General features: G+C 40.3%; 3 protein-coding genes across 3 annotated transcripts in view; 2 read left to right on the top strand and 1 right to left on the bottom strand.

Moving 5' to 3' along the window:
* LOC134680285 (bifunctional arginine demethylase and lysyl-hydroxylase PSR) overlaps positions 1-20793 on the bottom strand; it is a 359994-nt gene that overhangs the window by 178867 nt on the left and 160334 nt on the right. The gene's annotated exons all lie outside the window — the stretch shown is intronic.
* On the top strand, positions 3094-4907 carry LOC134680266 (probable flavin-containing monoamine oxidase B). Its single transcript, XM_063539361.1, has one exon. It carries the CDS (start codon positions 3149-3151, stop codon positions 4754-4756), a length of 1608 nt encoding a protein of 535 aa, XP_063395431.1. The 5' UTR covers positions 3094-3148; the 3' UTR covers positions 4757-4907.
* Positions 15738-20793, top strand: part of LOC134680280 (proton-coupled zinc antiporter SLC30A2) — a 42028-nt gene continuing 36972 nt past the window's right edge. The window contains exon 1 of the mRNA XM_063539380.1: positions 15738-16086. Within this exon, the coding sequence (XP_063395450.1) occupies positions 15821-16086 (266 nt within the window). The 5' untranslated portion in view covers positions 15738-15820. The remainder of the gene's footprint in view (positions 16087-20793) is intronic.

Raw genomic sequence — 20793 nt, 5'->3', positions numbered from 1 at the left:
AAATTAGCGAAGAAAATCTTATCAATGAAACGCCTTCGTTTAAATCAAGGCTCATTGTCATTGTTATAAGGTTCATATTTAATTGATCACTTTTCACTATTCTAATAATCCTTTCCGCTATAGATATGGCATGATAATCATAGACTTGCTTTGATTTGCTATGATTTTCATAGGTACCTAAATAATAAACCTTTGAATACATTAGGTGTTAGGCGTAATCTAAAATAGATTTATTGAGTACCAAACAGGTTTCAAGTGGCGTAGGTATTTAGATTATCAATTAGGTTCATAGTAACTGGGTTCCAATTCTAATAAAGGAACTTATATGAATACGCATGGAATTTGCACAAAGAAACAATGTTAGGTATATTATATCTCTTCAGACTAAAATATAATTTGAATGAAAATGAAATGAAAATTCTTTATTCGCATAAAATATGGTATATAACAAGGTGATACCCTCCTAAGGCCCAGCCATACAAATGAAAAATGCACAATTTTCCATTGAATTTTGAACCCACAATGTACGAAATAGAGTTGATTTTGCGTTCTTCAAAAACAGAACGAAAGAAAGCAAAAACAACTCTGTTCCAATCGAATATGATTTAAATTTCCTTGAACTTAAGTACTATAGGAAGGACCTTGGGCCTTAGGAGGTTATTGGAAAGATCTTCCCGTACAGAAACATATTTTGCTGGTTAAGCATGCAAATATTATCTCGATTATCTCGAAGCTATTTATACTCTTATTAGTTTTCATCTATTAGGTACGTACATTGTTAACTTAAAACTAATCGAATACTAGGTATTAAAACACTTCATGTGCATGTATGCTCTGTCCCCATTTTCAAGTGACTTAAAATATTCAAGGGTAATAGGGGTAATCCCGTGCAGAAATTCCGGCTCCCGGCATAACAGAGACCATTTACGAACGACGACCTCAAGCTCTTCTACGTCATTTGATTTTAAGATGGGTCTTTCCATTGCACATGTTCATAAAAATGTAAAAAGGGACAGCTAATGACATGCGTGCAAACCCTTGCACAATTGAATAATACTTGTACCTACAACCACTGTCAGATATATCAGGGCGGTCTCGGTGCTCAAAAATATGTGAACATTCATTTTAACGTCTTGATAATGCCAACGGGCTTTGTTCAGATATTTGTGAACACCTCGGCCGTTCCGATATGTCTGACGGCGACTGAACCAAACTACTGTGAATTAATCTATTTGATCGTCGGGATCACGAGACGTGAGAATCGTGTGATGGTTCATTGATGGGCTCGCGTCACGGCCGCGCCCCTGACGCGTAACGCCGAAGGTCACGATTACTTGCTGTAGGTAATTAGGTATAACAAAACCTAATGACCTAAGTACCAATATTTATTGCCTTGAGTTTCCCGCGGTCGCATGCCTTGACAACAGAGATGTGATGATGACTGTAGGTACCTATACACATCACTAACCTAACATCTCCGAACGTTGACTCACGCGCTATGGTCAACAATGGTCATTAATACTTTTCCAGAAGACACTAGACAGACACTGATGAGTAAAGATGATAATAAATTTTAATGTTGATCTCATTTATGTCTAGAGGAATATTAATGGTGAGAATTAATAAGTACCTACCTAAAGGACACGTAAATGAGGCACAAAATAGGTTGTCTAATTGTAAATTCAATTAGTCACTTACCTTATTTTAAGCTCCCAGGTCGCCTAAATAGGTAGGACCTCCACCGTGCGCAGTCATCGCGATCCGTTTCGAGCTGGCTTGACTTCTGGCCGTGACCTTGGCCATGATAGCCTAATTTGAGCTGGAACACCTCGGTGCCAGGGCCGTCTTAAACTATGCCGGGGCCCCTGGGCACATAATAATTTGGGGCCCTTTTGGAAAGAAAAGAATGCTAAAGGCCTGCGCAAACCGGCGGAGCGCAGCGCAGATCACTTTAAAATTATCAATGTATTTTCTTCCCTATTTCAATTACATTCAGGTATAAATTTAAATGCTTTGAGACCGACCTCGGAGCATCACGGAGGATTGTTACTCCGCGGCAACGAGGAGCACGCCAGAGGATATCGCGGCGGTAGGCGGCGGTATGCCGCGGCATCCCGCGGCATGCGCCGAGGCCGCCCGAGTGAGCCGGAGTAGCGCCGGGACGACGGGGGAGAACCAGTGCATACTAGTCACTAAATTCACTAATCCCTTGTGATACAGTACACGCGGCGGCATGCCGCGGCATCCCCCGGCCTGCGCCGAAGTGCTCCGTGGTGCGCCGACCGCGAGCGCCGGACTGTGCGGGCGCTCGCGGTATGTCGGAAGATTTTACTTCGCCGGTGTGCGCTGCGCGGCGTAAATGCTCGTCGGTGATCTGCGCTACGCTCCGCTGGTTTGCGCTGGCCTTAATTCAACTAACATATTTCTACTATGATCTTCTATTTAGCATGGGTAATCAAATATAGTCTGTCCTTCGGGGCCCCATGAGGATGGGGGCCCTGGGCACGGGCCCCGTGTGTCCTTATGGTAAAGACGGTACTGGCCAGTGCCACTAAGCTCCGCGCCGACGCCGTGCTGTCGATATTGTTTGGGGAGACCCACAGATAACATCATCTACATTGACGCTTACGCTTACATTGTAGATGTGTGGGAAAACCGCTTCTATTATAATCAGGGCCAGTTATACTGTGTAATTCGTATACAGTGTAAGATTTTAACCTTAGAGCATTTAGTAACTGGAGATGTCATCGCTGTATTTTTTTTTACGAAAACAGTCTGCCGATTTTTGCGAGGGAGGGGACGTCAATTCTATTTCTCTGATTGCTATTCATGATTTGTACGTAACGTACAAATAGCCATGTGTCAGTCCATCCATACAAAACTTTGCACATTTGTGCAAGTTTTTCGGCAGAGGGGTAAGCTCTTAATAGCCACTCCAGTATTCCAGTTATTAAATTATCTAAGGATTTCAACGATTTTACCAATAACCGCGACCTAAAAAGACAGACCTATTTACAGGTAATGTGCCTAAAAATAATAACCAAATGTCTATTGATGAAAATTGACACGTTGTTGACACATTGTTTAAAAACATCAAGCGTCATGGTTGGATTTTAGTGTTGTAAATTATACATTTTTAACGTTACTTATGGTAGTTCATTCTAATATTAGGGCGGACGTGATCATACTAGGATGTAGTCTTCCTGGCATAGTTGCCGCTCATAAGCTGAAGAAGACATTTGGAAAGTCGATGGATATCGTAGTCTTAGATATGTCGACAGTTCGCAAGGATATTTCGAAAGGTAACGTAGCCTTTCAGGTTGATGATTACGAATCGGAAGATGATGATGACACTGAAGAACCCGAATCGGTTAAATTTGTAGACAACATTGGAAGAGACTATCTGCTCAGTTTTTCCAAAGAATTCGGTTTACCCCTACCCGATGCTATAGCTAATCCTAAATTAGTGAGATCACCGTTAAACAAACTCTTTCAATATCTTGACGGAAGCACCGTTCAGTGCACTACTGACTACCATAACTTTGATTACCTGAATGTGGTAGAGAGGTTTGAGTTGAATCAATATCAGGACCTACTCGATCAGAATGCGAGAGATTTGTTTCAACCAAAACGAGTCAACACGGAGACGGAGCGAAGAAATCTATTGTACTTCGATAAAACTACGATGGAAAGTCATCTCTGCGGTGCTCTGTTGTTTTCGAATTCGAGACAAGTGATGAGGATGATGGTTCAACTAGTCTGTGGGACCTCCTCGTACTCCGTGTCTGTCCTTTTTTACTTACATCAGTGCTACAGGACTTCAAGCATGAGGAACCATTTAGACGGAGCCAACACGAGGTTTCGCGAAAAGCTATTCGGATACTGCACGAGACATTTCTCCCATAAATTGCAAAAAAGCGTAGCAGACATTACGTTGGTGGCGAAACCCATTCAGAAAATTCGATCTTATTCCAATGAACAGGTTATTTTGGAAACCATTAAGGGAGAAACCAACTACATTTGCAATTTATTAGCAATGGCTGTGAGGCCTGATGAATTGCTGAAGATAGCGGTTGAGGAGCAGTTTATGTCAAACAGAGAAGCTGCAGTTGTTGGTGCGATGCTACCTGGAAGAGTAATCAAATTCAGAATTCAGTATGAAAGGAACTTCTGGCAGAGTCAGGGATACAGCGGCGATATACTTAGTATGCGGGGTCCCATCGTTTGGGCTATGGAGCGTCCACTCTTGACAACCACGGGTACGGGAACCAACTCAAGCTTAGTTGGGGTTCTGATAGTTAAAGACGGTTTCAGCAATACCAAGGATGCTGTATTGGAACAGCTTACGAATTTATTTGGCGAAGAAGCCGCAAAGCCCCTTTTTTACAAAGAGAAAAACATTTCTGATATTTTCGTACCGCGCTGCGGGGACTACGTGGCTCTACGCAACCTGACGTCTTCTATAAAACCTAACAGCGTAGTGGAGTGGGGGGCCCTGGACGTGTTTGGGGAGGGCGACGTGGCAGCCGCTTTAGAAGCAGGGCATAAAGCCTACTTGCATCTCTTGAGGTGCTTGCGACCCCAAGCGACGACATTTGAAGACTTTGAACTGACCAGCTCACCAACGATCCTTGATGAAGGACCTCTTACCCGCTCGATCCCGCAATTCAACTATATGAATACGATAAAGATTGTCGCATGTACCACAGCACTGATCATAGGCATTAAACTAATACGAACTTATACGCAGAAATAAGAAACGTGTCCCGAAGACCTTTGCGTTTGTTCGAGTGAAATACTCGTATTGATAAATTAGTCCGTGCTTTTTGTCATGTGATGTTGTTGTTTTTATTTGTTTTGTTATTTTTCTTTAGATTTTTAGAAATTTTTTCATTAAAGAGTAAGATATTATCTTTCAGTTTTGTTTTATTCTTTCTAGAACTACCTACGTTCTAGTACCTAGAACGTATTACTTTGGTATTGGTACCTATTGAGGTACTAGGATTTTGTTATTAAATTCATTTATCTACTGTAAAGTAATTTGATTTGTTAGTTGCTTAGGTACATATATTATCATTGTGAATCACCATTGATTATTCAATCCAACGGTTAATACTATGCACTTAGTAGGTATAGTATGGTACAGTTCTAAAGTTACGCAAAATAAGAAAACTCGTAATTTTAGGACAGCTTAAAAAACTCAAAGTTGAGTGCCGAACTTAATAAAAAAACTGCTAATAAATAGACCATCTTCTTGTCCAGACGATAAGCCTAAATAATAATGTTATCTGAAGTAGATCTTCACACGACAACAATGAAATTCGACAAGTTCGATACAACTCCACATTGACCGCGTGCCGTGACCTCCACCTCAGCAGCATGCAAAGCGTATGCACACAGTCGAATGTAGGCCCAACGCGGCCGGTCAATGTCACGGCGAGGCCGCGGTCACTATGTGAACTGTGTCATCTCCGCGCAAGTAGGTAACTGGAGTGGTGGCTGCCTAGTTCACGCCAGTCGCCAGTTGAGGTTAGGCTTTGAAACCTTCAAAATATAATGCTAATGTCGAAAAGAGGATGACTATTTAGAATGACGCCAAGTTTATTTTTAAATTTAAGAGTCTAAGTATAATAATATCGTCGTGGTACTTAATATGATTGTAATGATTTTTGCCTTTTACTCTGCTACCATAAAGACAAATCTAAACTATAACAGGTAAAGTCACCATCAGATATATCGGAGCGGCCAAGCTGCTCACAAATCACGTCTATATAAATAAAAGAAATAAATATTATAGGACATTTTTTACACAAATTTACTAAGCCCCACGGTAAGCTCAAGAAAGCTTGTGTTGTGGGTACTCAGACAACGATATATGTAATATATATAAATATTTAAATACATTGAAAACAACCATGACTCAGAAACAAATATCTGTATCATCATACAAATAAATGCCCTTACCAGGATTCGAACCCGGAACCATCGGCTTCATAGGCAGTGTCACTACCCACCTCGGCCACTCTGATTTATCTGATGGCGACTGTACCTAGCTCGTTTTTGCATCAATCAAACTAATTCAGTTTTAGAGAAACAGTTGAAAAAGATTATTGTTTTGGCAAATGTATGATTGTTACCACGTGTCATGGTGTGTATCGCTAGGTTAACTTGTGTAATTAACGGTAACTGCAATGGTTAAATCAGGGTTTAATTTATCGTGAAATAAAAGTGCTTGTTAAGTCTGAATTTGTGTGGAAGGCAACTCATTAGATGAAATGATTGCTGTGTTACTTTTATTAGGCGCAGTCGTTATAAAGGCACCTCCGAAAGTTCCGAACCATATTTTAATAGAATCATTAATCAGATAGTTCTGACTGATGAGGAATAGGTAGTGCCAGTAGGTGCCAGTCTACCTGTGACCGCGGACGTAATGTCACGTTCGAAACGTCAGGCCCAATAATAAAATTAAGTGTAGGTACCTACTTACGCGATTAAGTCCTATTGTAGTACTTAGTTTGTTATTTATTTATAAGATTGCTGCGCCCTTGCAGGGTCCATATTATGTATAGGTACCATATTACGAACAAGGAAATGCTGCAAATCGTTGGAGAGAAGAGAAACCTACTTTGTACCATAGAATACTTATAGACGAGGCAAAATGATAGGCCACTTGATAAGACACGACACTTTCTTTAAAACTATATTAGAAGGCAAAATCGAAGCTAGGAGAGGAAGAGGAAAACCACGAGCAAGCTATACAATACACAACAACTAAAAGCAAAAACAAATGTCGTGTCTTACAGGGACCTAAAGAACCTGGCCGAGGACCGCGAAAACTGGCGCATACTCCACCGACAAGAGCCATGCTTTTAAAGTATGATGATGATGATGAGGTACCTACCTACCTAATATTATGTAATACGTTTGCAATAAATGCTTTTGATTTGATTTTGATAAGGTTTAAAAGATTACTATCTTCTGCCCGCAACTATGTTTGCGTAGTATGATGATAATGATCAATGAAAGTTATCCTATGTTCTTTCTCAGGCCACAAAACATCTCCATGCCAACCTTCATTTAAATAAGTTCAGCGGTTTAAGCATGGAGGGGTAGCAGACAGAGTTATTTTCGTCTTTATAATATTAGTAGGGATTATGTAATGTATTGTAACGTGTCTAGATCATAATTTTCAGGAAATAAAAGCTGGCTTACCTATACAAATTCCACTTCATTAGTCCGGTTAAAAAAACAAGACGAAACATCTTCTTGAGTACAATTATTGTAGGCTGAAGTATTTCGGCAACGTAATCAGAAGGCCTTTCGTTGACATCGAAAATAGAAATTTCATTATCTAAAAAGGCAGATAACGAAATTACGTTATCGATGTTCGCCCTCTGGTCGGCCCTCAGGGAGGTTTTGGGATTATACTGAGTAATGTTTAGTATTTTTACTATGGGATCAACCCCAAAATCGCGAAAAAGTATTTACCCTCCCATAGAAAATGGGCCAGCCAAAATGTATGAAACAGACAATTTTTCTTCACGTTTTCGGTGTTGGTCCTATAGTAAATGTTGCCCAGTATAATCCCAAAACCATCCTGGCAAAAATGCCGTTATTTTTTAGCCACTCTGTATAGTCGACGACGATAGCAAAGAAGCAAACCCAGCAAGGTGATGTTACTAGTGTTACGGATGGACGCTTGCAAGCTAAACGCAAGCAGTCTCTAATTTGCTAATTATTGCAAGTTATTGGCAATTAAGTAATTACATTTGTTGACAACTATAAAATTACCTTAATACTTACCTAATTTGCTGTAGACGGAAGTGGACAAAAACTGATTCTGAATTGCGCGGAACAGGAAGATATTTACGCTTCATCGGGTTGGTAAGTGACGTAAATATTTACTTTACTTACCTACTTGTGGTACTTTAGGTAAAATGAGATGCAATTTAGTTAACTGACATCAAGTGTCTTACTAACTAATGAAAAATATTGGAATATCGAAACGAGGGACTTTGAACACTGGCCTAATAATTCTATATTTCTTGTTTGTCCTTCCTGTGTTTGTATTTTTACGTAACATTTTCAGTAATTTTTGGTACTTTCCTTGGTACCTTAATTATTCGAAACCGATCCAGTTTTTTTGGAAATACCTATTCCCCGAATAATGACTCTCAAGTCTCAGAACCGATGCTAATTGTTGCTTGACATTCACAAAAAAGAATGTTACGCACGATAGTCATTCTTTACCAAAATTTGATGTAACAAATCAATGAATACTTGTTGCGAACTTGCCAATATAAAGCCCGCTCCAGACTATGCGCGTGAATCGCGGGCGAAGCCGCGAACGCGAGTGTGGAGTCGATTTCGCTGTTTGCGAACATCGACGCCACACTTGCGTTCGCGGCTTCGCGCCGCGATTCGCGCACGAGTGTGGAGGGGGCTTAATATAGTATGCAATTCCTGTCATGAGTGGTGTTGCCATTCCTTACGCTTAGCGTGCATTCGCTTCAGCAAATGAATGCGACATACGCTATAACTGCTATTTAATACCTAACTAAGGTACAGGGGGGGCATTTCGACTGCGGGATAATTTCGACTAGATACTTAAGATATAATTTATTCAAATTAAAAATATCCAAAAATTTAAACAATCATAATACGCTTTTACTTAAATATTAAAAACGAATCGAAATATCTTCCATTTTTAACCGACTTCCAAATCCCAAAGGAGGAGGTTATCAATTCGGTTGTATGTTTTTATTTTATTTTATTTTTTTTTATTTTTTTTTTATGTTTGTTACTCCATATCTCCGTCATTACTGGACCGATTTTGAAAATTATTTTTTTGATTGTATGTATATGCATACAGATTGGTCCCGTTTTTGTCAAAATCCAGTTCTGATGATGGGATCCATGAGGAATCGACGGAACTCCTCAAATCTTAAAGGCATACATATGGTGATTTTTGTGTTTTTATCAACAAATCAAGCATATACATTCAAAAACGTGACATTTGATGAAGTGGAACTGCTGATGATGATCAGAACGGAACTCTTCAACGACGCATATTTCACCTTTGGCGATTTGTCCTCTTCGTTATGTTTGTTAAGCAAGTTAAGTTTTTAAGCCACAATTTTATCAAGCTTGAGTTCTGATGATGGGATCCATGAGAAATAAAGGGAACTCCTCAAATTTTAAAGGCATGCGTATATAGATTTTTGTATTTTCATCAGAAAATCAAGCATTTTCATTAAAAACTGTCGCATTTGATGAAGTGGAACTGCTGATGATGATCAGAACGGAACTCTTCAACGACGCATAGTTCACGTTTGGCGATTTGTCCTCTTCGTTATGTTTGTTAATCAAGTTTAGTTTTTAAGCCACATTTCTGTCAAGCTCGAGTTCTGATGATGGGATCCATAAGGAATCGAGGGAACTCCTCAAATCTTAAAGGCATACGTATATAATTTTTTGTATTTTCATCATAAAATCAAGCATTTACATTAAAAACTGTCGCATTTGATGAAGTGGAACTGCTGATGATGATCAGAACAGAACTCTTCAACGACGCATAGTACATGTTTGGTGATTTCGAATTTCGATTTTGACTTGGACTGGGACCCGGACTCATACCCGGATCCGGTTCGGACCCGGACTCGGACTCGGACTCGGACCCGGACTCGGACCCGGACTCGGACCCGGACTCGGACCCGGACCCGGACTTGGACCGGGACTCGGACCCGGACTCTGACTCAGAGACCCGGACCTTGACCCGGAAAACCACTATGATACCTAAACTAAATAAACCACTATGATTACCTACCATAAAATGTGGGTATGATGTTGCCAAACCCCTCCCGCTCAAACTCCCGTACACCGCACCGCATGCGCCGTTAAGTGGGTTAGGTTAGGTTTGAACTGCGATCCTCACAGAACTCAACAAAAGTGGGTTAGGTTTGGTTAGAACTGCGAGTCTTACAGAAACGAAATGCTACTAGAAAAGTGGGTTTGATTAGGTTCGAACTGCGATCCTCACAGAACCGAACTGCTATCAGAGAAGTGGGTTAGGTTAGGCTAGATAACTACGACCCTTACGGAAACGAAATGCTACTAGAAAGTAGGTACTGGTTTTACCTCCTTTTCTACATAGTGCACCATCTACCATAATCTTTCACCGGGCCCCATAGAAGTCGGTTTTTTTTTCTTAAAAATTATTTACATTGTTAACTAGAAATACTAGAATGCCATATATGTCCAGATAGAGTCAGTCCATGAAAAGTCTGCAGCGGATTTGATAGCCCACGCAGTGCACGTATTATTTTAAACGTCAAACTTCTATGAAATTATGACGTATAAATGACACTTGTACTGCGTGGGCTATCAAATCCGCTGCAGACTTTTCTTGGTCCGACTCTAGCGAAAAAGGTGTGTTGTGTTTGACTCTAGTTAATAAAGTAAAACATATTTCGATTAGGTAATTGTAATTACCCCGCAGCCGAAATTTGCCCCCCTGTACCAGACCTTATATAAGTAGGTACGCATTGGTTAATTCAGGGGGCCTAACTAAGATGACAATCGTTGATAGAAAACGCCAATGGAAACAAATAATGTATGAAAATTGTCACGTGACTTTTCGTAGCATCTGTCACCCCGATACATTTGTTTTTCGTTTGGATTTCGTCGACGTACGATTGACATCTTGGCTATGTCTCCAGGTCGTTTCAATCAAGGTGGTCAATCCATAAAAAAGTCAGATAATAATTTCCACTAAAATTTACTAAGTAATGGAGAGTAGTTCAAATGTAACAGCTCATTCGAGAAAACATGTTTTGGTAATGTAGTACGGTCGACCACCCCAATGAAGGCGAGAATACACAGCGCTCGTATTTGAACCTTAGGGCTATCGCGATACAGTTGATTTTTAATCGGCATTGGTGGTTAGTATGTGTACAACAACTGTGCATAATCAGGGATCCAACATATACTGGTTATAGGCATATCAGAGGCGATTGCTCGCTGTAAGTATGGGAATAACATTCCTGACTGAACGAATTTCAGCGGCGTACGCGCCCCGCAATGACACCGCTCGTCTAAAATTAAATGGTAATAAGTACAAGTATGGCACGTGTAAATTTAGACTGAATGTAACTAATAATAAGGTTGAATTTAAGTTTACTTCGAACAAGTTTAGTGCGTATTAATTTTGAACGCGATTTTGTGCTGTGCATAATAAGTAGAATATGACTTCCTTCGTACGACACGAAATAGTGAGTGTTATTAATATATACTCGTAATTTTGAAGCAGTACAGTAACTAGCAATTTGCGTATTGTAGTGATGCCAAGTTTAAGTATCCCACCAAGTAGGTATATTTATTTAGTATTTCTATTTTACCTCATAATAAAAATGTTTCATCCTTAAGAAAGTTAGCGTCAATAATTAAATTATTATTTGCAGCAGTTAAAGTTGTACCGTGGCGAGGTCGTGTCGTGTCGTGTGAAAGCCCTTTACATTTTTGATAAGTGGCTTCATTATTATTTAATCTGTGATACTGCGTATAGTTATGTAACACACACTTTCAATTGATTTGACCGAGTTTTGAATGAGTACAAGAGTAACTTGAGGCCTTCGCTTGGACTCCAAGTTCACTGTCGGGTCTGCGTCCAGTGCGTCCTGGTTCGTTTTGACCATTGGTTTGAGTCCAAGCTCTACTCTCCTGTAGTTTGGGCTTCGGCCTCGCTGGGTGTTCGGCCTGCTTAAAAACACTAATTTCTCAGTCCGATCTGCGGCCCGGGTCGCTTTGACTATTGATTCGAGCCCAAGATCTGCTCTCTTGCAGCTGGGTCTTCGGCCTCACAAAAAAGCGTGCCTTGCTAGCGCTTTGGATGCTCTGGGTAGTCGGCCTCGCAGAGTCTCTTAAAAGCCACTTGAGATACATACCTACGTATCGATAATACATAGTTTTGTCGATATTTCTTTTTGTCAGTCCCTTGTTTTTGCTGGAAAAAGTTTTAGGTATATAAATGACTCAATGGGAAATTGCATTTATACTGCGTTAGCCTCACCTGGAGGTTCCCAGCCAATTGACCTATACTAATTGAATGTAATTGAATGTATGGTATGACCTCATAAATGTCCCTCGAGGCTACGACGCTGCTGGCATATATGTGTCCTGATTGAATATTTTTTACCATATTTACATGTTGATGGTGGCAAATAGGTACTTCCATGGATATCTATGGGAATGAATGAGATAGGTGCAAACTGGAATTTAGTGATTTTTTTTATACACATGATGATACATGAGATAAAACTAAGACGCCAATATTTGGCATGATAATTGATTACATTACTATACCTAGTTAACCTGCTTAGGTTTCAATTAAACGGTAGATTAATATTCTTCAGGTTTCTGAATTACATGTACTATAAAAACGTACTACCTACTTTCTATTACCTATGTCATACGCAGCATCTCGCCGGAAAAATTGACTGATAAGTAAGTAATTTGGGCAACATGTCGAGGCCAATTGCTTTGCCCGCAAGTCCCGCAGTAAAAAAGATATTTAGGTCTCTTGTTGCCATAATTATTATACGTCTGATTTAGGTATATGATTCTACAGATATCGATATAAGTATACAATATATTAGTAGGTAAAGCTATATGTATTTAAATATTTTATCTATATTTGCCATTCCCACGCCTCCTGTGGCTATGTGTGTGGTTAGGAGGGTCGATAACGAAAGGTGTCAGCTACAAACCCAGATAGCAAAATACATAATAGGTAAATAGGTACATAGGTAAGTTATCTACTTGTTCTATGTCCTTAAAATTTAAAGATTGATTGTTTGAATAGAGAATGATATCTATTGAGAAATAAACCTATTGAACAAACTCAAACCTAAAGTCTTAGTATACCTAAGAAGACCGATATTTTTTAAAGACTCATTGACTTGACAACAATACGTATATTTATGAGATGGACGTTACGAGTATATAATAGCCATGTTTTTATCGGCCGTTTCTATTAGCTGTAAATATTAAAGTACAAATTATAATATGAATTATTTGGTTCAAAATTAAACTGTTAGGAAGCGGTCACTACATCTCCTCTCTAGTCTACATCGCCTGGCAGAGTATCTCATATGCTCTGCTGACTATGAGGGCCTACCGTGAAAACTTAATTCGCAAATTGCGGGGATCTTTCTCTTTTACTCTCATTAAGAGGTAATTAGAGAGACGTAAGAATGCCCGCAATTGACGAATTTCGATTTTCGCGGTTAGGTATAGCCCTACTTTCAAAACCGTTGAAAGAACCGGCCTGCTACTGAATTTTAAGATAATTTTTAAGGCCCACTTGCACCATCCCACTAACCCTGCGTTAAGCGGTTAAAACCGTTAACCAATGCAAGTGATGGCAATTCCAGGATTAACCGATTAACCCCGTATTAAGGGAATGGTGCAAGTGGGCCTACAATGGCATTTTAAAAGCCAACTAGTCAATAATTATAGAGATATTTTTTAGCTTTGTAGTAATGTAGTCAACAACTAACTACCAAGTCCATTATAGGTTAATATAAGCTGAATAATGATTAGATATTACTTGTGTCCGCGCCGTGTCCCTTGCAAGTAGGGTTGCCATACGTTCGGATTTGTCCGGACATGTCCGGATTTTTGACCCTTTGTCCGGATTGCGGCCGGACTTGGCAAGTGTACGGATTTTTAGGAATGACCTTATAAAAATAAAATGCGCGCGCGGGGAGGGGGCTACGGGAACGGGCGAAGGGAAAGGGAAAAGTAGATCCACGACACAGTATACCGCAGAGACCAGCGCTCCGCCGAGACGTCGTTCAATCTACGCCAAATCTCTGCTACAAGAAATGTCCGGATTTTTAGGGTGATGTCCGAATTTTTGTCAGGACATTTAATTCTTCCATATGGCAACCCTACTTGCAAGTGGGTTAGTAATCGGACCACGCGTGGAGCGAGGTCAAGCGTCCTCGCCAGTGGCCCTGGGTCCTGATAACGTTCAAGCAGTTTGTTAATACTTGCCAGTTCCTTGCCATGGGGAGCAAAAACCTGGGGGCACTTAGAAGCGATAATGTTGCGGTTCTTCCCGCGTGATAAACTTAATATGATGTGCCGAAAATAAGTAGGTACATGTAACTAAATATCACTCTAGCTTTGGTACCTGTCGGACCCTGTAAAACCTCTTGTTAGAAGATTTTAAAAGGATGATCAAGTGGACCAATTGGAGGAAGGTTGGAAAGGATCGCGACATCTGGAGGAGGCCAATATCCACAATGTTGTAGCGCCATCGGAAGTAAGTAACAAGTAGGTATATAGGTAAATAAGTAAAACCTGTTGTACAGTCACCTGCAATAATATGTTACACAATGAAGGCCGCAAAAATATCTGACATGATCTTATTTGTAGAGCCATAAGAGTGTGTCACATATTTTTGTGGCCTTCAAAGAGTAACATATTATTGCAGGTGACTGTACTTACTCGTATTTTTCACCCGAAACAAAAATAGGGGTGTTGTAAGATAGTAAAAGATATGTCCCTCTGTCTATGGCATTGTAGCTCCCAAATCGAGGAACCGATTTGATTGTGGTTTTCTAATTGAACTAAATATAGTCTGGCTAGGCATTATATAGGTATCTATTTAAGTACCTACGTATAGATGGTCAAGCAAATCTTGTCAGTAAAAAAAACCGGGCAAGTGCGAGTCGGACTCGCACACGAAGGGTTCCGTACCATAATGCAAAAAAAAACAAACAAAAAGCAAAAAAAAAAAACGGTCACCCATCCAAGTACTGACCACTCCCGACGTTGCTTAACTTTGGTCAAAAATCACGTTTGTTGTATGGGAGCATTGGGAGCCCCATTTAAATCTTTATTTTATTCTGTTTTTAGTATTTGTTGTTATAGCGGCAACAGAAATACATCATCTGTGAAAATTTCAACTCTCTAGCTATCACGGTTCGTGAGATACAGCCTGGTGACAGACGGACGGACGGACGGACAGCGAAGTCTTAGTAATAGGGTCCCGTTTTACCCTTTGGGTACGGAACCCTAAAAAGACGCGAAATTCAAATTTTCTATGAGACGATATCCCTCCGCACCTACATTTTTCAAATTTGCCAACTTTTTCTACTGGAAAGATCTGCTTGAACAACTTTATTACCTACTCTACTCATACTACGTAGGTACCTACTTCTGTGACATAGAGATATTTGTGACTGTGTATCAACAGCAATCTAGTTTACTTACAACTACACAATAAAATTGTTTGGAACTATTTTAAGTCTCGCGCCTATTTTGCGCCACAAGTGTTTTTAAAAAGCGTTTTGTTTCACCTTAAAACGGAAATGCTGAAATGCTTCTTGTCAGAAATGTTTTTGTCTCAACTCCATTATAAGGCATTTGTGAACGAAAAATACGCTTCCTATTTTTTAATTAATAGAGGAAAAGCCACTTCCTCACTGAAGTTATTGTTTAACTAAGATGGGTCGTATATTCACAATAGACCGCGATTTGCCTTCACCCTAGTTTTTGACATTGAAATAAACTGTCTAACTTTTTCAAACGATTGTTGTCACGCGCCGTTAACACTGCCAGATGCGAATGTCCGTCCGCCCCCACAAGTAGCAGTGGAGGGCAATGTCATCGTGAACTAGGTCGCGTGCTATTGTTTTGTTCTGCCGCGCGACGTCTAGCAAAACGTTTGGTTTCACACACCGCACGTCAGTTCGCCCGCGCCAGCTGAGATTGACAGAACTGACGTAGCGCGTTGTTTGGTGTGAACTGCGAAATGTCATCTAATATAATTAGCGAAAAGTTGCAGATAGATACGAAACTGAACGGTTTGAGTGCTTCGTTAAGTGATAAAGGACTGACGCCTCTGAGCGGGCGGTATAAAGCTAAGAGTTTGTCGAGTGATAAGTTGAACGAGTCGAACGCAGATCGGGCGGCGATCCTGGACGATGTGGAGGCTCACCACGTCGCTGAGAAGTCGGAAACTCCTGGGTGTTTAGTGCAGAATAAAGTGATGGATCAGGAAAAACATAACGGGAACGGGTAAGTTCAGCCCTCTATTTGTAGATGGCACGGCTTTGGGTCACCTTGGACCTTTGACAGTTCAAAAGTTATAGAGTGAGTGACCGATAAAAATAAATAATAGTAGATAAGTACTTGCGTTTCGCGAGGCGCGAGTCAAGATCGCAAGGTGCATGTAAATTTATTGCCTTTTATTGAATTAAAGGGATCTTTGGTGTCTACTCAATAAAAACGTAATAATAAGCATATTTATTTGCAGAAAAAGGGATAAGGGATATTTTATTTTACAAGTACTTATTTTATTAGGTAGGTACTAAATTCCTAAATTGCATACTTAGAAGCACTGTGCAAGAAAGGAGGGTAATATTTTAAAACATAATTATTTTAGATGAGAGGTAATGTCATATGAGTCATCATGAGCATATAAATAATGTAAAATATTTAAAAATATATAATCAAACTAGAACAAGTATATATTTTAGAGTCCATCTTTGACTCAAAAATATGTGAGTGACTCATTTTAATATATTTAATATCTGTGTCTCACTGAAGTTTTGTGAGCATCATAGGAAAATTATTGTAGTTGTTAATTAATTTAATTATACATATTGTGGTGCTTGTGGCCAGCCCTCGAAGGAAGGCTTTTTGTGATGGCCAGGCCCCACTATAAATAAATAAATAAATATTATAGGACAATTTTACACAGATCAACCTAGTCCCACAGTAAGCTCAATAAGGCTTGTGTTGTGGGTACTAGATGACGATATAAATAATATACACATAATATATAATACTTATATACATAGAAAACATCCATAACTCAGGAACAAATATTTGTGATGAACACACAAATAAATGCCCTTACCAGGATTCGAACCCGGGACCTCCCGCTGTTTATGTAAATAAATTCTACCTTTATCAATGCCCCAAACATTTATTTATTTATTATTTATTTAAACTTTAATGCACAAGCACAGGAAAAATGTACAAATGGCGGACTTAATGCCTAAAGGCATTAAACATTATTACTAGCCATCGGAGGTTTCATTGTTACGGGTTTAAAGTGAGCTATGGAGGCAATATTAACATTAAAATTAAAGTCATACTCATCCTCATTCTCATACTCGTTGGTTAATTTTAAAATAATTTGCCCTGCAATGATTTTGTGTACTTAATGACATTTAATATTTAAAAAGTTTGTCTTATAGAAATTGTAGTAAATTATAATTTGAATTAGTTCATAAATTTTATCTTTCATGAAATGCAACTTCAAACCCATCTAATACCTTTAAACAAGTAATTCTTGAATATATATTTATTTATTTATATATTTCGGGGATGTCGGAAATGGCTCTAAAGATTTCTATGAAATTTGCTATTAAGGCTTGGCCACATACAGAGCGCGACGCAGCGCCGCGTCCGCGCCGCGTCCACGCCGCGCGACCGCGGCACATGCTAACAGGTTACCGACGTCAAACAGACTGCGTCCCGCCGGTATCACGCCCCGCTTCTGTCGCGCCCCGCGCCGCGCGGCCCCTTGCGTCCGCGCGGCGCGTGCGCAGCGCTGCGCCGAGCGAACGCGGCGGCCCGCCGCGTCGCGCAAGGTCACATCAGTAGGATCGGACGTTAGGCAGCGAGCGGTGCGCCGCGTTCCCGCGCGGCCGCGCCGCGTTCACGCGCGCCTTGAGGGCGTGTTGAGAGCGTGAGACCGGCGCGATCGGCGCGCGCCCTGTTTGACCAGGCTTCGCGTCGGCATCACGCGGCGCGGACGCGGCGCTGCGTCGCGCTCTGTGTGTGGCCAAGCCTTTATGGGGGTTTTCAGGGGTGATAAACAACATAATATCTAGCTAGGCTATATCTCTGGGAAAACGCGCATTTTTGAGCTTTTATATGTCTTCTGCCCAAAACTCGGTCTCCTAGATATTAATCAATTCACTGCCAAAATATATATCAATATTGTTATATAATAATACCTCGTCTTGCCCACCATCCTCAATCCTCAGTTAAACCAATGAAATTTAAACATGATTAAGTGGAAATAAAGCAAGAACTATGATATTCTAATAAAATAATATTATGTTATATTTATAAATTAAATAAATAAATATTTAATTAGGTACTTAAGTGGCAAATTATTACAAAAGGCATAAGGTCTACAGGGGGCCGATTTTTTAAATTCGACCACTCGATTTCGTGTATTTCGTTAAATGATATCTCCACTACTAGACATTAATTAAATTCTACTAATAGAATTGAAAACGAGTGGTCAATACCACTCGATTCCAAATTTCTATCGCTCGTATTTTAAAAATTAGCATTTCGCCGTTTTCCACCGATTCTCGAGCGACGAAATCGAGCGATCGAATTTCAAAAATCGCCCCCCTGATGGACAGTTAAGAGTGTGGGTGATGGTACTTTAAATTAAAGTGTATACCTATTTATTAGATATTAGTGGCACCTATTTAAGTTCAGTAGTGATTATTATCTACTTATATTTTGTCACTGCGTCTCACTCTCTCACTAAGAAAAATGTGAGACGCAATACACATTGGACAGATGGAATACTACCCTAATGGCTCCTCTACACGATGGCCCAGCGCTGGCCACTCCAAGGGACGCATTTATGCGTTAGAGGGGGCAAGTGATATTGCTATCTCATTCTACCGCATGGCTGCATCCCTTGGAGTGGCCGGCGTTGGGCCATCGTGTAGAGGAGCCATAAGCTTGATGCCCAAATACATAACGTCAGGTGACAAGCAAAAGTCACTAATTACTAAAAAAAATTTAAACAAAAATCGACCTTCTTTCTGTACTAATATGGTTCACTATGTCTATGTAATTGTGGTGGTACTTAGTGACTTTTGCTTGTCACCCGACGATAATTTAAAACAAAACGCGTGCCATTGAACTGATTGCAAATAAATTTACTCCCCAAAGAGTTACGCGCTTGATGTGGGTCTGACATACGCATCTCTGTAATGCAATAATGCATGAGAGCGCAATTATTTGTAATTTACATTATAAATAAAAATAAAAAATAAAAAGCCTTTTATTTCGTTGCAGATTACAAAAATTTAAAAACAAAAAAAGTTAAATCTAATAAGTTAGTAATTCATTTTGTTAGTAATAGTTATTAGTGATTTTTTTTTTTTTTCATTTAAATGTTGGTATTATTTGATACAATTTTAATACAATTTTAATCTGCAAGAACCCCTCTGCAGGTGAAGGCCTCCTCCAAAGATAGCCAGTCCTCTCTAGATTGGGCTACTTGAATCCAGTTGGGGCCGGCTGTTTTTTTCAGCTCGTCTTCCCATCTATCTACCGGTCTTCCTTCCCTTCTTTTGCCTTGAGGACCTGCCCATGTAGTCACCCTTTTAGTCCATCTCTGGTCTTGTATGCGTGCCACATGTCCGGCCCACTTCCATTTCAATGATTGAGCGTGTATCAATCCATCCTTTGCCTTCGTCATTTACATTATGATCAGTTTATTGCCTGTTGTTAATGTAAGTTAAGTATGAAGCGGTAGCTGAGTCGTTAAATACGCGCGTGGACAAATAGGAGCCCGTAGGTTCAAATACCAATATTACCTGCCCAATGAGTTTCCTCATTGAAATCGTTCTCTGAGTTGAAATCATTTGGTATTCCAAATGATTTCAAAAACAATATATAGGACATATTGAATTTGCCTGTACCTATCTCTGTTTGAGTTGGAACCCGGCAACGAGTAATGTCGCTGTGTTATAAATTCCGATTCCGACTGCAGAACGGTAGCGCCATAATGCAGTTGGTTCCGAGTGCGAGCAGTGCGATTTAGGGTCACACTAGCGTCTCCCGACCGTCGGCGTCTTAACAGCAGACATCGTACATTTTCCAGCATTTTTGGTGCAGCAGAGTGGTGTTAACGGAATTGGTATAGATAATAAAATTTCAACTGAAATGGTAAATTAAGGAAAGTTAATATTAACGTCATTAATTCTAATTAATAATTAGGGTTGAATTTATTTATACCGATTCCGTTAACACCACTCCGCTGCATCAAAAATGCTGGAAAATGTACGATGTCTGCTTATCAGGCTGCTGCTCGATGCAACGTTATCGCAACCAGGCCCGAATTTAGAGACCTAGGGCCCCTAGGCACTTGGTATAGCACATGGAATTAAGGGGAGGGGGGCTTCTCCATCTCAATACCATTGCTAAGTTGCCTGGGACCCTAATATGCCCGGGCCTTGTGAGTGGAGGCGGAAATCCGGCCATGAGCGCATCTGCGCAGCGACGCGATTTTCCACAGCGCTGACGAGACGCAGACTCTCAAAAGACGCTAGTGTGAGGTGGCTCTTTAACGTCAACTTCGCATCTCCCTCGTAGTCTTTTCTTCCCATTCCTTGCCGCAGAATGCAGGCTGGAGCTACCACAAGAATCAGAGAACCAGAAACAGTGAGAAGCAAAGGGCCGTCTTAAACTATGCTGGGGCCCTGGGGCACATAAGAATTTGGGGGGAATATTTATTATGGGTAATCAAATATACTGTTACTGTCCTTCGGGCCCCCCCGAGGATGGGCACGGGCCCCTTGTGCCCTTATGATAAAGACGGTACTGGAGAAGCATTATAGGCTGGTGACGACTCTGTATATGATCCCCGCACACCATGAACTGTAATGTAATAAACAGTTGCATACGCTATTGTCTTAGATCGTTGCTGGTTTCAAAACAGTATATTAATGAGTAAAC

The sequence above is a fragment of the Cydia fagiglandana genome, chromosome 3 (assembly GCF_963556715.1).
Source record: "Cydia fagiglandana chromosome 3, ilCydFagi1.1, whole genome shotgun sequence".
Taxonomy (NCBI): Eukaryota; Metazoa; Arthropoda; class Insecta; order Lepidoptera; family Tortricidae; genus Cydia; species Cydia fagiglandana.
Note: the sequence above shows the minus strand (reverse complement) of the source record. Positions and strands in the feature narration are given on the sequence as shown.

What these genes read in the sequence shown, in the direction of transcription:
- LOC134680266 (XM_063539361.1), top strand. Translation starts at nt 3,149, where the DNA reads ATGGTAGTTCATTCTAATATTAGGGCGGACGTGATCATACTAGGATGT.